The 14510-nt window shown below is 45.6% G+C and overlaps 2 protein-coding genes across 2 annotated transcripts; both read left to right on the top strand.

Moving 5' to 3' along the window:
* The first annotated feature begins 3509 nt into the window (after positions 1-3509).
* EIF5A2 (eukaryotic translation initiation factor 5A2) lies at positions 3510-10588 on the top strand. Its single transcript, XM_079314835.1, has 5 exons — positions 3510-3660; positions 3884-4082; positions 5449-5553; positions 6979-7110; positions 7369-10588. Exons 2-5 carry the CDS (start codon positions 3918-3920, stop codon positions 7426-7428), a joined length of 462 nt encoding a protein of 153 aa, XP_079170961.1. The 5' UTR covers positions 3510-3660; positions 3884-3917; the 3' UTR covers positions 7429-10588.
* Positions 10589-11291: 703 nt separating this feature from the next.
* Positions 11292-13416, top strand: RPL22L1 (ribosomal protein L22 like 1). The gene is made up of 4 exons (XM_079314836.1): positions 11292-11450; positions 11728-11820; positions 12199-12320; positions 13171-13416. The coding sequence occupies exons 1-4, from the start codon at positions 11442-11444 to the stop codon at positions 13313-13315; spliced, it is 369 nt and encodes a 122-aa protein (XP_079170962.1). The 5' UTR covers positions 11292-11441; the 3' UTR covers positions 13316-13416.
* Positions 13417-14510: the final 1094 nt, after the last annotated feature.

The following is a 14510-nucleotide window of genomic DNA, read 5'->3' as shown; positions in this document are numbered from 1 at the left end:
ACAGGTTTTTCTGCCTCACTTCAACTTGTTTATCACCACAGAGAAGCACTACCCTCTGTCTCTGGAGTCAAACAGCTGATAATGATGAAGCTAACCCCAGTACTACATATGCAGGGACAAAGTCTGTGAGGTATGATGAATTTTCTGAGGTGTTCAATGTCCTTATCTTTCACCGGAAATCTATGGGAGCTGAGGAATTTCAAGGTAGATATCAGGTCTGGATCCAGCAGACTGTGTAAGCATCAGATTAAATTTAAGGTAACTGAGTGTGCTCAAGTGTTTCACTAAATCCTGAAGCAACACTGGCAAATTTTACCCAGAGGCGCCGCATGAGTAGCTGCGCTGTAAGGGAAGGAATCTCCTCCTCAGCACCGGGGCAATAAATCCTGGCTGCAGAGCAGCACTCCTTAAACTTTACAGGCTGTAGATGCAACTGCAGACCCCAGGCTTGGGTTGTGTCCTGCAATTTGCCTCCCTGTTCAGGAGACACAGCGGCTCTGTGACTCTCTGATCAGGTCCCGCAGGTCCTGGGTGGGATATCCCTGCCCCAGCCCAGTGGCAGCCCCAGGAGGGAACAGCTGCAGTTACTTTGTGTTTTCCTTCTTCTCCGTGGGGAAGTTACAATTACAGTGGTTCCTGCCAGCTCCCACTGTCACCGCTTGCCTCTGATCCCCAGTGTGTGCCCAGGGTGATTCCCTGGGTTTTCAGACCTGGGCTCAGCACAGGAAGCAGAGGGTGAATGGCAGGAATAAAGCAGTGCCAGGAGCAGAGTGGGTACCTGTAGGTGACTACAGAGGGTCCCTGACCCCATTCCTGCCATGCAGACACACTGTCCCTGGGAGCTCTGAGGGCCTGCTGAGCGTGGCACTGTCCTGTGGAGGGGGATCCCTGATCCACAGCTTCTCTCACATCCTGCTCAAGGCTGTGCCCACAAGGCAGCGTGAGCCCTCACCCCAACAGCCAGGACAGGCTGGGATCCCAGGGAAGTCAGACACGGCTCAGGATGGAGCAGGGCTGTTTACAGCACTCTGCTCGTTCTCACCTGGTATTTCTAACCGTGTGATCTGAGCCCACGGCCCAGGGGTGTAACACCACCTCCTGCCTTCCATGGGATGGCTGGAAACAAGGTGGGATGTTTCTGGAAATAAGGGGGGTGTTTATAACAGCACTGGCTGAAATGCATGTTCTCAAGGCTGGGTTTTGATGAGGCACTTCAGGCATCAGATAATTCTCCAGAACATAACTGAGAACAGATACAACTCACTAAGTTTAAATCCAAAAGTTTTCTAGTCTCTCTTCACTTCTTAAAGATACAGGTAGGAGAAGTAAAGCTTGATAACATCCTGAGCCTACTTGAGAGAAAAGAAGTGTGATCCAGCTGTGCAACACTGGAAAGAAAACACTCTTAAATGTGAAAGGCCATGCTATTTCATTTACAAATATGCTTTGAATCAAATTGATGTTCTTGTATAGAAAAGTGTAGTAATCACAATAATACTATCAAGAAACACACTTTAGAAAATTAATGTTGATCCAGACAAAGGAACGATGCCTGCAGGCAATAACTGATGGATTGGATTCCCAATGTTTTTTATTGAATATCAAGTAAAGACTGTATTGCAATATTTGTTTTGTGTCTGAAAAAATAAATATCTACAGCTGTACTTCAGTAAAAAGACTTGATTTAGCTCAGAAGATCTCTCAAGTGAATTTGTTAATTGTGGAAAAACAGCCAAATTTATCAACTGATACTTGAGGAAAAAAAAAAAATTAAAAATAAATCAGTAGTGCTCAGCCCCAGGCTGATGCAGTTCAGGTTCAGAACAGTTGGTCATTTTCTCACAAAGTGTTTTATTAGAAGATAAAAAGCCCTAGACCATGTGCAACTTGTCACACATTTGCAGGTAAACAAACACACAGTGCACACTTTGCAGGACACCCCAGATTCTGCTTATCAAGTGAGACAGCAGTAAAAGGGGCAGGATAAAGTGCAGGATTAAGTGTATCATCTCCAGAGCAGGCTGGGTGAGGCAGCATCCATGGAAAGCCCAAGGAAAGGAGAGAGTTGATGCTGGGGCCTCATTAAGTGCCCTCATGTAAATGAGAGCCAAGCTTAACTTCTTGGCTGTATAAATTGGGATCTGTGTAACCAAGAGCAGGACCACAGGCAAACAAATCACCAAAATTAACACAGATGAAATAAAACATCTCACGGCGAACCATTTGAAAATGGGACGTTAAAAGTGACTTGTGTAGCTACCCCATTGGAGCACAGATGACAAAGTCAGGGTCTCAGGGCAAAAAATGTAAGACAGCACACAAGAGCCTGTGGTGATGATGGCTGAGCCAGGTGCTGCCACTGCTGCCACTGAATTCCTGCATCTTCCTGTTGTTGTGTTTGTAGGTGATCTGCAGGCCAACCTGAAGAGCTGGGGCTCATCTGCCAGCAGCTCCTGGTGGATTTGTTCAAACAGACATCTGACTAGGAGGGATTTAGTAAACACAGTCCTTTGGCCTTGTTTTGCTCAGGACCCCATGGTCAGGCTTCCATGGCCACACAGATCTCCTGAGGCAGCACAGGAATGGTTGTTGGACAGGATGAGAGCTGTGTCATAGCTCAGAATATTTTGGAGTGGAAAATCTCCTTAAAGATCATCTATTCCAACCCCCTCCCATGGCACAGACACCTTTCACTAGATCAGATTGCTCTAAACCCCATCCACTCTGGCCTGGAATATTTCCAAGGATGGGACATGCACAGTTTTTCCAAACCTATTCTCTTTTCAGCTTGAAACCATTGGTCCTTGTCCTGTCACTACAGGGCTCACTGAAAATTCTCTCTCTTACACATAATCGTCCTTTATATATGGAAACACTGCAATAAGGTCTCCCTGGAACCTTCTTTTCTCCAGGCTGAACAACCCTGACTTTCTTTACAGAGGATCATCTTCATGGTCCTCCCCTGGATCTGCTCCAACAGATCCATTTGTTTCTTATGGCGGAGAACTAAAAATTCCACCATTACTGGAATATCAAACAGAAGCCCTTGCTAAGGATCTCAGTCATCTCCCTCCCTTAGGCGATTATGCTTTCAAAACGCTCGTTTCTGATTACTCTAAGAGGGGGCACACGAGGTAAAGGAGTTTTGTGTGTACAGCCACACGCGGCTCACACGGCTTTGGGGACATTTTGGGGAACGCCTTCCCCCCGTTCCTCAAACTCCCGCCCCGCAGCCGCGGCCGCCCGACCCGCCCAAGATGGCGGCGCGGTGAGGGCTGTGGGGAGGAGGCGGAGCGCGGCGCCGCCTGGCGGCGGAACAGCGGCGCCTCCGCAGCGCCCTGAGCGCGCCCGCCCGCGCGCGCCGGGGAGAGGGCGTGGCCGCCGCGCGCGAGTGGGCGGGCGCGGGAAGCGCCGCCGGCACGTGGTTCTGGGGAGGGGCTGCAAGGCCACGCCCCCACGGAATGGCCGCGGGCCAATGAGCGGCGGCGGAAGTGAAGGGGCGGGGCCGGGCCGTGCGCGCGCTGCCCGCGCCGCCCCTTCCCGCCGGCCGCCGCAGTGGTGTCGGGCGCGAGTGCGCCGCGCCCGCCACTCCCGCCCTGCTCCCGCCCCGCCGCCCCGGCACCGCCGAGACCCCCGGCACCCCCCGATCCACCTCGCAAGGTAACAGGGGCCGCGGGGGCGGGAAGGGAGGGGGACGAAGCAGGCCCGGGGGCGGGAGGCCGGGGGGCCCGCGGCACGTGGCGTGTCCCGCCCGCCGCGCACGTGTGCGGGGCGGGGGAGGCCCGGCCCGCGCTCCCCGCGGTGGGTGGCTGGGTCCGTGTCCGCTCCCCTCTCCCCTCCCGCCTCCCGGGCTCCGAGCCGACCCTCTCTCGTTTTCGCGCAGCCCCCTCGCCGCCAGTCCTCCCCCTCGCACCGCCATGGCCGACGAGCTCGACTTCACCACGGGCGATGCCGGCGCCTCCTCCACCTACCCCATGCAGTGCTCGGCGCTGCGCAAGAACGGCTTCGTGGTGCTCAAGGGGCGCCCCTGCAAGATCGTGGAGATGTCCACCTCCAAGACGGGCAAGCACGGCCACGCCAAGGTGAGCGCTGCCGGCGCGGTGCCGCACCGCCCGCAGTGTGCGCTCCTGCGGCTCCCGGCTGGGAAGGGAAGGGTGTAGCGTTTCATTTGGCTCTGTGTCCCGCCTTTGCCTTTCTCCAGCGGTGTCTCATCACTCCAGAGTTGGCCCAAGGGGTTTCAGTCATGTAAAGCAGGAAGGATTGAAGACGGGGGTTGGGGTTTTTTTTCCAACTTTAACTCGTTGACGCTCTTTTTTTTAAAAAAAATGGTTTTAGGCTCATAGTGACAAAACCAGTTTCTGTAGTGGGGGTAGAGTAAGTTCTGGAAGGGGGGCTGATGAAATCACTAGGGCGTGGTTGGGTTGTGCTGTGGCTACCCACCAGAGCACTTCTGTGTCTGCCCTTGCCGGCAGACTTTTACTGTTGCGGTGTTGGAGCAGGAGTGCCCGTGCTGTGTTACATAATGCGGAGCTCCGCGGACACTCGGTACTCTGTGGACCTGCTCTGGCCCTGTTTTGCTGCCTTTGCCTCGCAGCTTCTTTCCTTACTCCAGCACAGAGAGAGGAGTGCCTGTGTCCCAGCAGGATGTTCTTAGCCGCTGTCTGGGGCTGCAGCCCTGCTGCCCAAGCAGTTGGCTCATGCAGCTGTCCAGAGCCTGGGGCAAGGCTGAAATCCCCCTTCATTCATTCATTCAGCCACACTTTAGGGTGAGTGTATCAGTTTAGAGACAGATCTGTTAGAAGCACAAACTAAGAAGATTTGTAAGTTTCCACAACCTTATGCCATATGTGTAGGGGAGTAGAGTATTTGGAATTTGTCCAAGCTAGAATAGACTACGCTCTTCCTAGTTTTTTTCCTTCTCCTTCCCCTTTTCTTTATGGCTTTTTTGATAGACAGATCCAAATTTCATAAATACAGAAACAGCTGTGAGAGGGAAAGGACATGAGAAGAACTGGTTAAACTAGTCATCTAAAGTCTAGCTGGAGCAAGCAGTGCAGCTGGCATGAAGGGAGGTGGGAGCTGCTGTGATATCTGTGCATGACCACCTATTTTTTTCTTAACTGCCTGTTTCTTAGAACAGCTAGGTCTTAAACATGTTCTTAACTACTGTGAACTTTTAGCTTGGTGCTGTAAATCTACAGAAGGCAGTGGAAGATAACAGTGGCTGGTCTTGCTCTCAGTAGGGTTTCTGTAGTGTGCTGTGGAAGGGAGTGAGAGGCCCCCTCTCAATGTGAGGGATGTTTTCATACCACAAGCAAAGGGTTGAGGCACAATCTGGGATTGCACATGATCTCATAGGAAACTGAGTAGAACCAGCAATACTGATGGCAATAATATCTTGCTTCTCCAGGACCAACAGTAACTGAAGCTGTTTTACTACTCTTACAGGTCCATTTGGTTGGTATTGATATCTTCACTGGTAAAAAATATGAAGATATTTGCCCATCAACTCATAACATGGATGTTCCAAATATCAAGAGGAATGATTACCAGGTGAGTTAACAGTCGTACAAGGCTTTATACTCTTAATACCAACATAAACTCTTTTCATCCCCAAGTTTGCCTCTCAGAGCTGTTGTCAGAATTAATGGGGCTTGCCTGTCTAGACATGACACAGCTGAACTCATAGCATTTACTGAATTGCTAAAACTTGAAACTCACTGATGGAGAGAGAGCTCCTTAGTGTATTAACAACCTCAGGTCAGAGTAGCAGTCTTTAAGCATGACAAGTAATAGACAGTTCATACCATGCTTTTTCTAGCTATTGTTATAAGGCCTCTTCTGGATTCTTTGTGGTACTCACATCCTTTAGAATATGGAAAGAGGTTTTCCTTGCTGCAAGTCAATGCTAGTTAATGGAGAATCAAGATCTCAACTGAATTTGACTCTAAGCATAAATTGTCATTAATAGTTTCATTTTTTCTTGGGGTAAATTAATCCCCAAAACAGTCCTAAACTTGTAACTTGCCACAGTGTTTTCTGCTCCTTGTGGGAAAAGTGGCTTTAGATGATACCAAATAGTTTTGAAGTTCCTGAACTCTGCAGTGAAATTTATGAAGGGAAACATTTCTGTAATGCCTTCTGTGATACAGTTAGTGAGTTCTTAAAAACACAGTTCGGGTTGAGCTGTAAGACATTTGCTGTCTTCTCATTTCATTGGGAATAGTTCTGGTCAGAAACTGACACTTCCCAATAATCTGGAAAGCTACAATTGCTTGACAAAGGCCAAGTTAACAGTTTTAGTGTCTTCAGGACATCTGATGCTGTTGGAATAAAGTGTGACCAGCCTGTCTTAGGGCTTAGACCTTCCCAGAAATTCTTAAATGTGGTCTTTCTTTATTGTTCTGGGATTCTAAATTTTTTTGTTTACTTCTACATGTTGCAAATTCCTCAAACTGTTCTGTCAAAATAGCTGTTCTCCTTAGCCCAGGCTTTTGGTTAGGCTGAAAACAGCATTGTAAAAGGTGGTCCAGGGCTTGGTGGATGTTCCCTAACTTACTAGTGTTTAATGTAAATGATAGTATCTCACTGTAGAGATGCAGATATAGAAGTGTATGGTTACATTGTTATGTATTTTGTACACCATTCCAGTTATTGTTTCTAATTCACCCCTGAAGAAAGCTGAACCACTGACCTGGAAGCAGAACATTTCCTAAATCACACAAATGGGGTTTCTAGTGTCCCCCCTACTGGGAAGTAACTGCAGAGTTCTGTTGGTAGCAGGATGCCTTTTGCTACAGTTGCCCTAACTCTCAGCCCACTGAACTTTTGTTAAAAATGGATTTAAATAAGGTTCTTAACTGTTACAGAGAACTAGAGAACTATTGTAACAGGCAGAGTTCACTTCCTTCTGCTTACATTAAGCTACTACTGGTGACTGTTGATGTTAAACTTGTAAAAATGAATTTCACTTTGCAGCTGATAGGCATTCAGGATGGGTATCTCTCCCTGCTGACTGAAAGTGGTGAAGTTCGTGAGGATCTAAAGTTGCCAGAAGGGGATCTTGGAAAAGAAATAGAAGGAAAATTCAATGCCAATGAAGATGTGCAGGTAAGTAGGGAGGGCAGACAAGACTGGTTAATCCCTTTTGATGACACAATGAAGAATTCTTATTCTGATATTGACCACTTGTATCTCTTTGTGAAGTGTGGGGTTGATGGTGGGGATTGGTCCTTTGAGATGGAGGAGGACATTTGTACTGGAGCATTCAAAAGAGATGAGATAGATATTAAAGTGTGAAAGTTTTGAAGTTCTAGGAGCACTTCCTGTGGCCTGGGCTGGAGCTCACCTCTGTGTCTTCTCTTCCAGATATCTGTCATAAGTGCAATGAATGAAGAATGTGCTGTAGCCATAAAGCCTTGCAAGTAAAGAAGATAGCCAGGCTCGGGCAGCTGCTCAGGTCTGGACAAACCACAGATCTATAAATTTGGTCCTTATTGTCACCAAAGCTCTGGCCTTCACAAGCAACCTCATTTCCTTTTCGAATTGTTAAAAAGCAGTGCTGGATTCTGGATTAGTGTTGCAGGCTAACTGGCAGTTTTCAAAATCACTGAGATTTTAATTCCTTAATTGTAACTATTTTAACATTCCTGTGGGTTTCAGCTATGGATTTAAGAAACCAATCAGGTGTTACTAGTGGATATATTTTTATTTGCTTGAGCAAAACAGTGTTTGTCTGTATGAACAGACAAAAATACAGTATTCAGGGGCTTTTAGATAAGCTGGTAGATATCTAGGATTATAAAGTGACCTAGAGCACAAATAGTATTTTTTTTGACATCTTTAGGTAGAACTGACAATAAAAATAGCTTTTTTTTTTTTTTTTCCTTTTTTTAAAGCTTAAGTACTTTGTGGATTGGGACTCTTGCAGAACTGTAGGTGCCAATCACAACTTTTAGACCAAGAAACTCAAGTGATCAGAAATGCCAGCTGGCTTGACCAAGCCCCAGTGGCCATGTGCAACTAAACTGTATTACCTCTGTTTTCTTCTTTGCCAACTTGTTGGCTTATTGTAACGATAAAATGGTTTAAAAAAAAAAAAAAAAAAGCCTACCTGTGGTTTAGGCAGGCAGTTGGAATATTGAGTAGATAAGACATAGATAGGTCAAGGGGACACAAAGGTGAGAATGGATGTTAAAGCTATAGACTTTCACTCGAGGCCTTTGTCAGACTTGAAAATAAAATAGAAAAATGCAGTTCAATTGCTTTCCTTTATTATATTTATCTTAAACTATAAAAGGGTGACAACCTCCATGGGAATCTGTTGCAGTGCTTCCAGCTTTAGGTTTCAACCTTCAGGTTCAGACCGTATTTTTGTAGCACAGGGACCACACATTTTTCAGAAAGTGGGACAAACTGTAGCATTGAGCCTAAAAACTAAATGCATGTGATTCTTTTTTTAAAAAAAAATAAAACTATTGTATTTTCAAAATATAAACTTGACAGATGATACCGAACAACCATGGCTTCACTATAAAAGTAAATAACTTGCTACCTAGTTAGGGAAGTTGGTTCTGTCCTGGGGAGTTCTGAGTCATAGCAACATGCATGCATGCCTCTAGCAGCTTAACAAGGCTTCACAGCAATAGTTATGGAAGGATAATTAGCCTGCTCCTGTCTAAGGTGTTCAGCTTGAATTTTCAGACTTGGTGGCTCTTCATGAGTCAGGAAACTTCCTTAGTCCATGGCTCAGACCTCTCTTCACAGTTGATAAATAGTTTCATGAACTTGCCTTAATGCTCAGTGGAAGGTGACACAGAAGCTGCCCTGGACAGCACGCACAATTCACACTACTTGGCAGCCAGAGTTGGACTTCATGCTGCTCTCAACTGCTTAAAATGTTTTCAGTTTCATAGTTTGTACTCTCTAGTCCCTGAAGGGCTCATGGCAAGTGTCCTGAGCTGCCCTTGGCAACACTGGGGCAGGGCTTAGCAAATCTTGGAGGTGTAATGCAGGTGGCAAAAGTGTGCATTGTTCACAGACTTCCCATGCCAGGGAGAGCAGAACCAGTGAAGGTAAAGACAGCAATAAATACACTCTGGTAACTGGTAATAAAGCACAGCTCCCTGGGACACCTGGCAGAGGTAGGACCTGCCACACGCTCTTGCCTAGCACAAAACATGTTGCAGGTGAACTCTAAATAGCACCTTGACTGAAATGGAAAAGCTGCTTTGAAAAGAATCTCTAGATTGAAATGCTTCCAGAACAGTTCTGAAGTGGATGAGGAATAGTTCAGGTTAGTCTGCACTGTGCTCCCTTCTGCCTCTCCAAGCTGGTACCTGGAAGTCAGGCTTTGTTGGCTTTGGAGGTGACTGCAGCCATTGCTGATGATGCTGACAGCAAGTGGTGTCACAGGGGAAGTCACAGGTTGCTATGTCAAACTAATGCAAGTTCCATCACCGTATTACCAATACTTCCAGTATGCTTGAAAACTACAAGACTTGAATTTGTCCTTGCTCTGCTAGTGCTTTAGTCTATTTTCAGGTTCCTGTCTGTCCTGTAAAAGCTTGTTGGAAGACAGGTAGCTGCTGTCACTGGCCCACAATCTGAGCAGTTACTCACACTAAGCTCTGGGAGCAGAGCTGGTTTAAGCCCTGCTCCTACAAGTCCTGGCCTGACTGGAGTTTTCAGGTACTACAGCAATCTAAAGATAAGAGGTTTCATGACCTCCAGCTTGCTGGAAGAGCCCTCCTTGGGACTTTCAGATGTCCTTCTATTGCAACCTTCAGTTCTGCAAGATTTAAATGATTAAGTACTTCATTATAGGTTTGTTCTTATATACTTAGTTGTCTTTGTGAAGCACTTCAGACACCATGGAAGTGCAGACCATCATGCATGAAGTTTCCCATAGCTACATAAGCATGTCTTAAAAGCATAATCTCCAAGTTTCAGTAAGTTTAAAAGTTGCTTCTAAATTAAAACATGTATTTGAGGCTTTTTTTTTTCCAAAGTAAGACGTTTCAGTTTCCTGTCAGAATCGTTGCAACAAACTTTGTGATCAGTAGTCCATAGAGATGTGTATTTTTAATATCCATAACCAAGTGCTTAGGGAAGTTCTCCTTTCATAGCTTTACTTTAAAACAAATCTTACTGGTGTATTTGTTCTGTATTACTGTCTTAACACTTGAATTGTGTCAAAACCATAAACTTATAGCTGATGGCAATTGCTTAGATTAAAGCCTGTGAACACAGGGAGGTGGTGAGAGGTATTTCCACTCCAAATAATGCTTTTTATTTTTATGGCTCCTGTTCATTGAGTTTCTCTTACTACTTCACACAATTAGAAAGACTGCAGTGTTTCCTGCCTCAAATGTTGGCAAATAATACTTTGAGAATTCAATAGATCCTTCTAATTTTTTGCTTTATAATGGTGGTTTTTCAACTGGGCTCTTGCTGGTTGAGCCATGTTCTCAGGGCTGTTTCTTTTTAAACTGAAGTTCATTGTTTCTCTTGCAGGTTTTTCTAATCTGAAGTGTACCCAGAAACGGTGCACGGTCTGTAGTTTCACAATACAGATAATTTTACATAATCTGTAAAGAAGTCAAATTTGTTGACAGTTCTAACTCTTAATGGTTACTGCAGGTCAGTCTCACAGAATACAAAATTCAATAAATCCCACTATTATTATTATTTTTTTTTTTCCGGTTGAGTAATTAGAATGTAGTTTGTTACAGTAGAACTAAACTTCAGGCTGTAAAGAGACCTTGTTGAGGATATCCCGAGTATCCGGGAGTGTTTGTGAGGGCGTGGATCCTGGAGCCATCGGCGAGACGCGCTCGGAGCCTCTCCAGCCCCGCACTGCTGCCCTGCAGGATCCGAGAGACTCTTGCTGGGCTGATCTCCGGCTGTTGGCTGTGCTTTGCTGTATCGCAGACCCCCTTTTGTCCCGCGCTGTTTGTTCTAAGCAAACGCGGCTGCTGCCGCTGCTTTCACCGGGCCCGCGGCAGCGCCCCTGTCTGTTCGGGAAGCTGTTACTGTTCTCAACACCGTGGAAACGATCAGGGGAAAGATTTGTATGTGTGTGTGTGTTTTGCTCCAGAAATAATAAAGGTGTCAGTGCTGTGGGGAGATGGTGATGGTTACGGTGACGGGAGCGCGGTGGGGCTGCCAAAGGGTTTCGCAGTCACTTCCAGGGGCGGGGTACGGGCGGTTGTGGTCGGTGCGGGAGGAAGAGGAAGGCGCGCGGCCGCGTCGCGTCCCGCGGGAATAACGCCGGGAGATCCCACACGCCATTCCCTCCCCAGCGCCGCCATCTTCCCGGGAGCGCCGGCGCCTCCCGGCGTGCCCCGCGTGCCGGCGCGCTGACGTCACCACCGCGGCTATAAAAGCGCGGCGTGGCCGGCCGCACTTCCTTTCTGCGGGAGCGGCGCGGCGGGAGCGCCATGGCGCCGGTGAGAGGGGACGGGAGCGGCGGGGCCGGCTGAGGGAGCCGTGGGGCGGGGGAGCCGCCGGCGGCTGTCCCGGTGCGAGCGGGGCTTTCCCGAGAGGGCTGCGAGTGAGGGGCGGCCGGGCCGGGCCGAGCCGAGCCGAGCCGGCTGCAGTGAGCCGCGCGGGCCGGGAGGTGGCGCTTCCGCTGCCGTGTGTGTCCCCCCCTTTGGGTCGCATAAAAGTTTTTTTTTTTTTTTTACGGCGCGATTGTTAATGGTAAGAAATTCTTTGGTGTTTTAGCAAAAGGACCGAAAATCCAAAAAGTCAACCTGGAAGTTTTGCCTTGACCTGACCCATCCTGTAGAAGATGGAATCTTTGATTCCGGGAATTTTGTAAGTCGTGGTTTTGCTCATACTTCTGACGCGTAGTATAATAAAAGCCTTAGTGCAGTAACTGAGTTACAGTTGAAAAGCTGCATTCTAAATGAGTTAAATCATCAGCTGGTCTTTAAAATGCTGTCATTTAAAAATATTAATTTTATTGCATGCTTCATACCTGTGCATAAAAAGTGCTATTTTACATTAATTTCTGCTTTAGCAAGGGGTGATCTTTTATAATTACGCACTGTAAAATATTTTTACACTCTAAATACTTCTGTCAGGACATAAGTAAATGGTGATTTTTAATGTTGCTTCCTGACTAGGGTCCCTTCCCTAGTCCATACCTAGGGTGCCATTCCCTAGTGTTCTATTTCTTTGATGTTGAAACAGGAACAGTTCCTAAAGGAGAAGGTTAAGGTCAATGGGAAAACTGGGAATTTGGGCAACACCGTTCACATTGAACGTCTGAAGAACAAGATCACAGTGACATCTGAGAAGCAGTTCTCTAAAAGGTTGGTGTGCCTGTCATTCTGTTGTGTTTGAACTGTGTGATGTTGAACATTAAACCAGAGTCATTTAGCTTGGAAAATATCTTCACAATCATCAAGTCCAGCCATAAACCTTACCCTGCCAAATCCACCACTAAACCACGTCCCATAAGTGCACATTAATAATATTCAGCTCTTGTCTGCAAAATGAATTCCAATTAGTGCACTTCTGATATTTGGAGAGGTGTTAGCTCTAACCTTCACAGCACTTGTAAATATTAGTGAAATATGTAATTAAAATAGATTTATTATATCAGATATTTAAAAAGCGGTTTTTAAAACTCAAGGGTTGGTTGGTAATTAATGTTGACTCTAAGCATAGTAGAGATACTTTATATAGGTCCTTAGAAGAATATCAGGGGGAGATGGGCCTTTAAAATAACACCGAATTAATGGGTGGCTGTTTGATTATTTAATTAGTTGCATTATAATGAGTGTGTACATGGTGTGAGTTGTTGCAAACAAACCCTTTAAGCCAAATGAAGCCTTAAACTGTTCAGTTTGTTGGGACACACAAGAGCTGAGTGCATTGATGAGAGTTACAGATCCTTCCCTGCATCCTCCCTTTGTTTGCTGATACAGGTGCAGTAGTATCTGTTTAGAACTAAGGTTTCTGCTTGCTGGCATTTTAGTGTGTAGTCAAAGGAATAGTAAATTCCTACATATCTGTGAAAATACACTTTTATTGTTACAGCAAACATTTTCTATTTCTGGGTATAATTACTGTGTTACTGCCCTGCTCAAGACATTGTCTGGGTGGAGTGCAGACAGGGTTTGTCCAGTGAGAAGTTTCTAAGATGGAATTGCTGTCCAGGTACCTGAAATACCTCACCAAGAAGTACCTGAAGAAGAACAACCTGCGGGACTGGCTGCGCGTGGTGGCGTCCGACAGGGAGACGTACGAGCTGCGCTACTTCCAGATCAGCCAGGACGAGGAGGGCTCTGACTCTGAGGAGTGACCTGAGCCCCGTGCTCAGTGCAGAGTACAAAGACTACAACACCTATTTATGAGAACACTTTAACTTATTGGTGAATAAATTGTACCCTGTTGGACAGAGCACGGATGGTTTTATGGTGTTTTTCTTATATTCTAATCAGAAAACAGCATGGGGATTGTTTGATTTGCAGTTTTCCTTCCAGTGCTGGAATCAGCTGTTCCTTGGCACCTGTGAAAGTCTCAGTAGGAAAAAAACTGAGCCCTTTTGCCCAGTATAGTTCAATAAATTTTTAATCATGTTGGTACAAATAGTTCTAGAGCTTGTTGTGACTGAAAGTACCATCTCCTTCTGTGAATTCATGTGAAGGTAATGGCAAAATATTTAATACAAGTTTACTTCTAGTTATTTTAGTTTAAAAATAGGCTTGCAGATGGTAAATTTTTTTCTGTGTGATGCACCTCAGTCTTTAATTGGTTATGGTATTCCTGTGTGTAACCACAAGTCAAACTGGAGGACAGCAAAGATTTGATGGGTTTATATTAAGTAGATAAATAAGGAGGTGGAGACAAATGTGATTACCAGCAACCAGCTAAAACATCTTAAGGAAAGGACTGGGATGTTCTTCAGTATTGACAGTACCTGAATCCTATAAAAATCTATACAGATGTTTCTCCTTTTATGGTTTATTTTAAAGTTTTTGCATTTGACTTCTGGGATTATTTTTTTAAATGATATTTCTCTAGTACAAGTGGGGAAGTTACAAATAATTCCAAAACCATGAACTAGTTCTTCATATAATATCAAGTGAGATTTGTGTTTTTATTATAAAAAAAGTATTTGTGAGACTGCACTTGCAGTAACTTGCATGTAGATGCATTTCAGTGCCATGCAGTGTCCTCTCTATGTGATTATTCAGAATATTTGCTCAGGTTCCAGTGTGCTGGTGAACTCTGGAATAAGTAATGTAATACTAATTCAATATCATAAACCAGAGATACATCTAGATTGTGATACTGAACTTTGTTCTTGAACAAGTCAGGTAGTTGAGGCTGAAACGTGCCCACTAAATGGTTTGATCTCATGTTTTTACTATTTTTTTATAATTATGTCAGCATTGTTTTTGCTGGCAAACCTCTGGGAGAGAGTTTAGAGACTTGACAAAGCACAAAACAATGCATTACAGTCAGCTGATACCCACTTTTGCTACCTAAATCTA

This window comes from Erithacus rubecula (assembly GCF_903797595.1).
Source record: "Erithacus rubecula genome assembly, chromosome: 11".
Taxonomy (NCBI): domain Eukaryota; kingdom Metazoa; phylum Chordata; class Aves; order Passeriformes; family Muscicapidae; genus Erithacus; species Erithacus rubecula.
The sequence above is the reverse complement of the archived record's forward strand: the minus strand, read 5'-3'. Positions and strand labels throughout refer to the sequence as shown.

Coding starts and splice junctions, on each gene's coding strand:
- EIF5A2 (XM_079314835.1), top strand. CDS start 3,918: ATGGCCGACGAGCTCGACTTCACCACGGGCGATGCCGGCGCCTCCTCC. Junction 4,083..5,448: donor GCAAGCACGGCCACGCCAAG/GTGAGCGCTGCC, acceptor CTACTCTTACAG/GTCCATTTGGTTGGTATTGA. Junction 5,554..6,978: donor TCAAGAGGAATGATTACCAG/GTGAGTTAACAG, acceptor TTCACTTTGCAG/CTGATAGGCATTCAGGATGG.
- RPL22L1 (XM_079314836.1), top strand. Junction 11,821..12,198: donor TCTTTGATTCCGGGAATTTT/GTAAGTCGTGGT, acceptor ATGTTGAAACAG/GAACAGTTCCTAAAGGAGAA. Junction 12,321..13,170: donor GAGAAGCAGTTCTCTAAAAG/GTTGGTGTGCCT, acceptor ATTGCTGTCCAG/GTACCTGAAATACCTCACCA.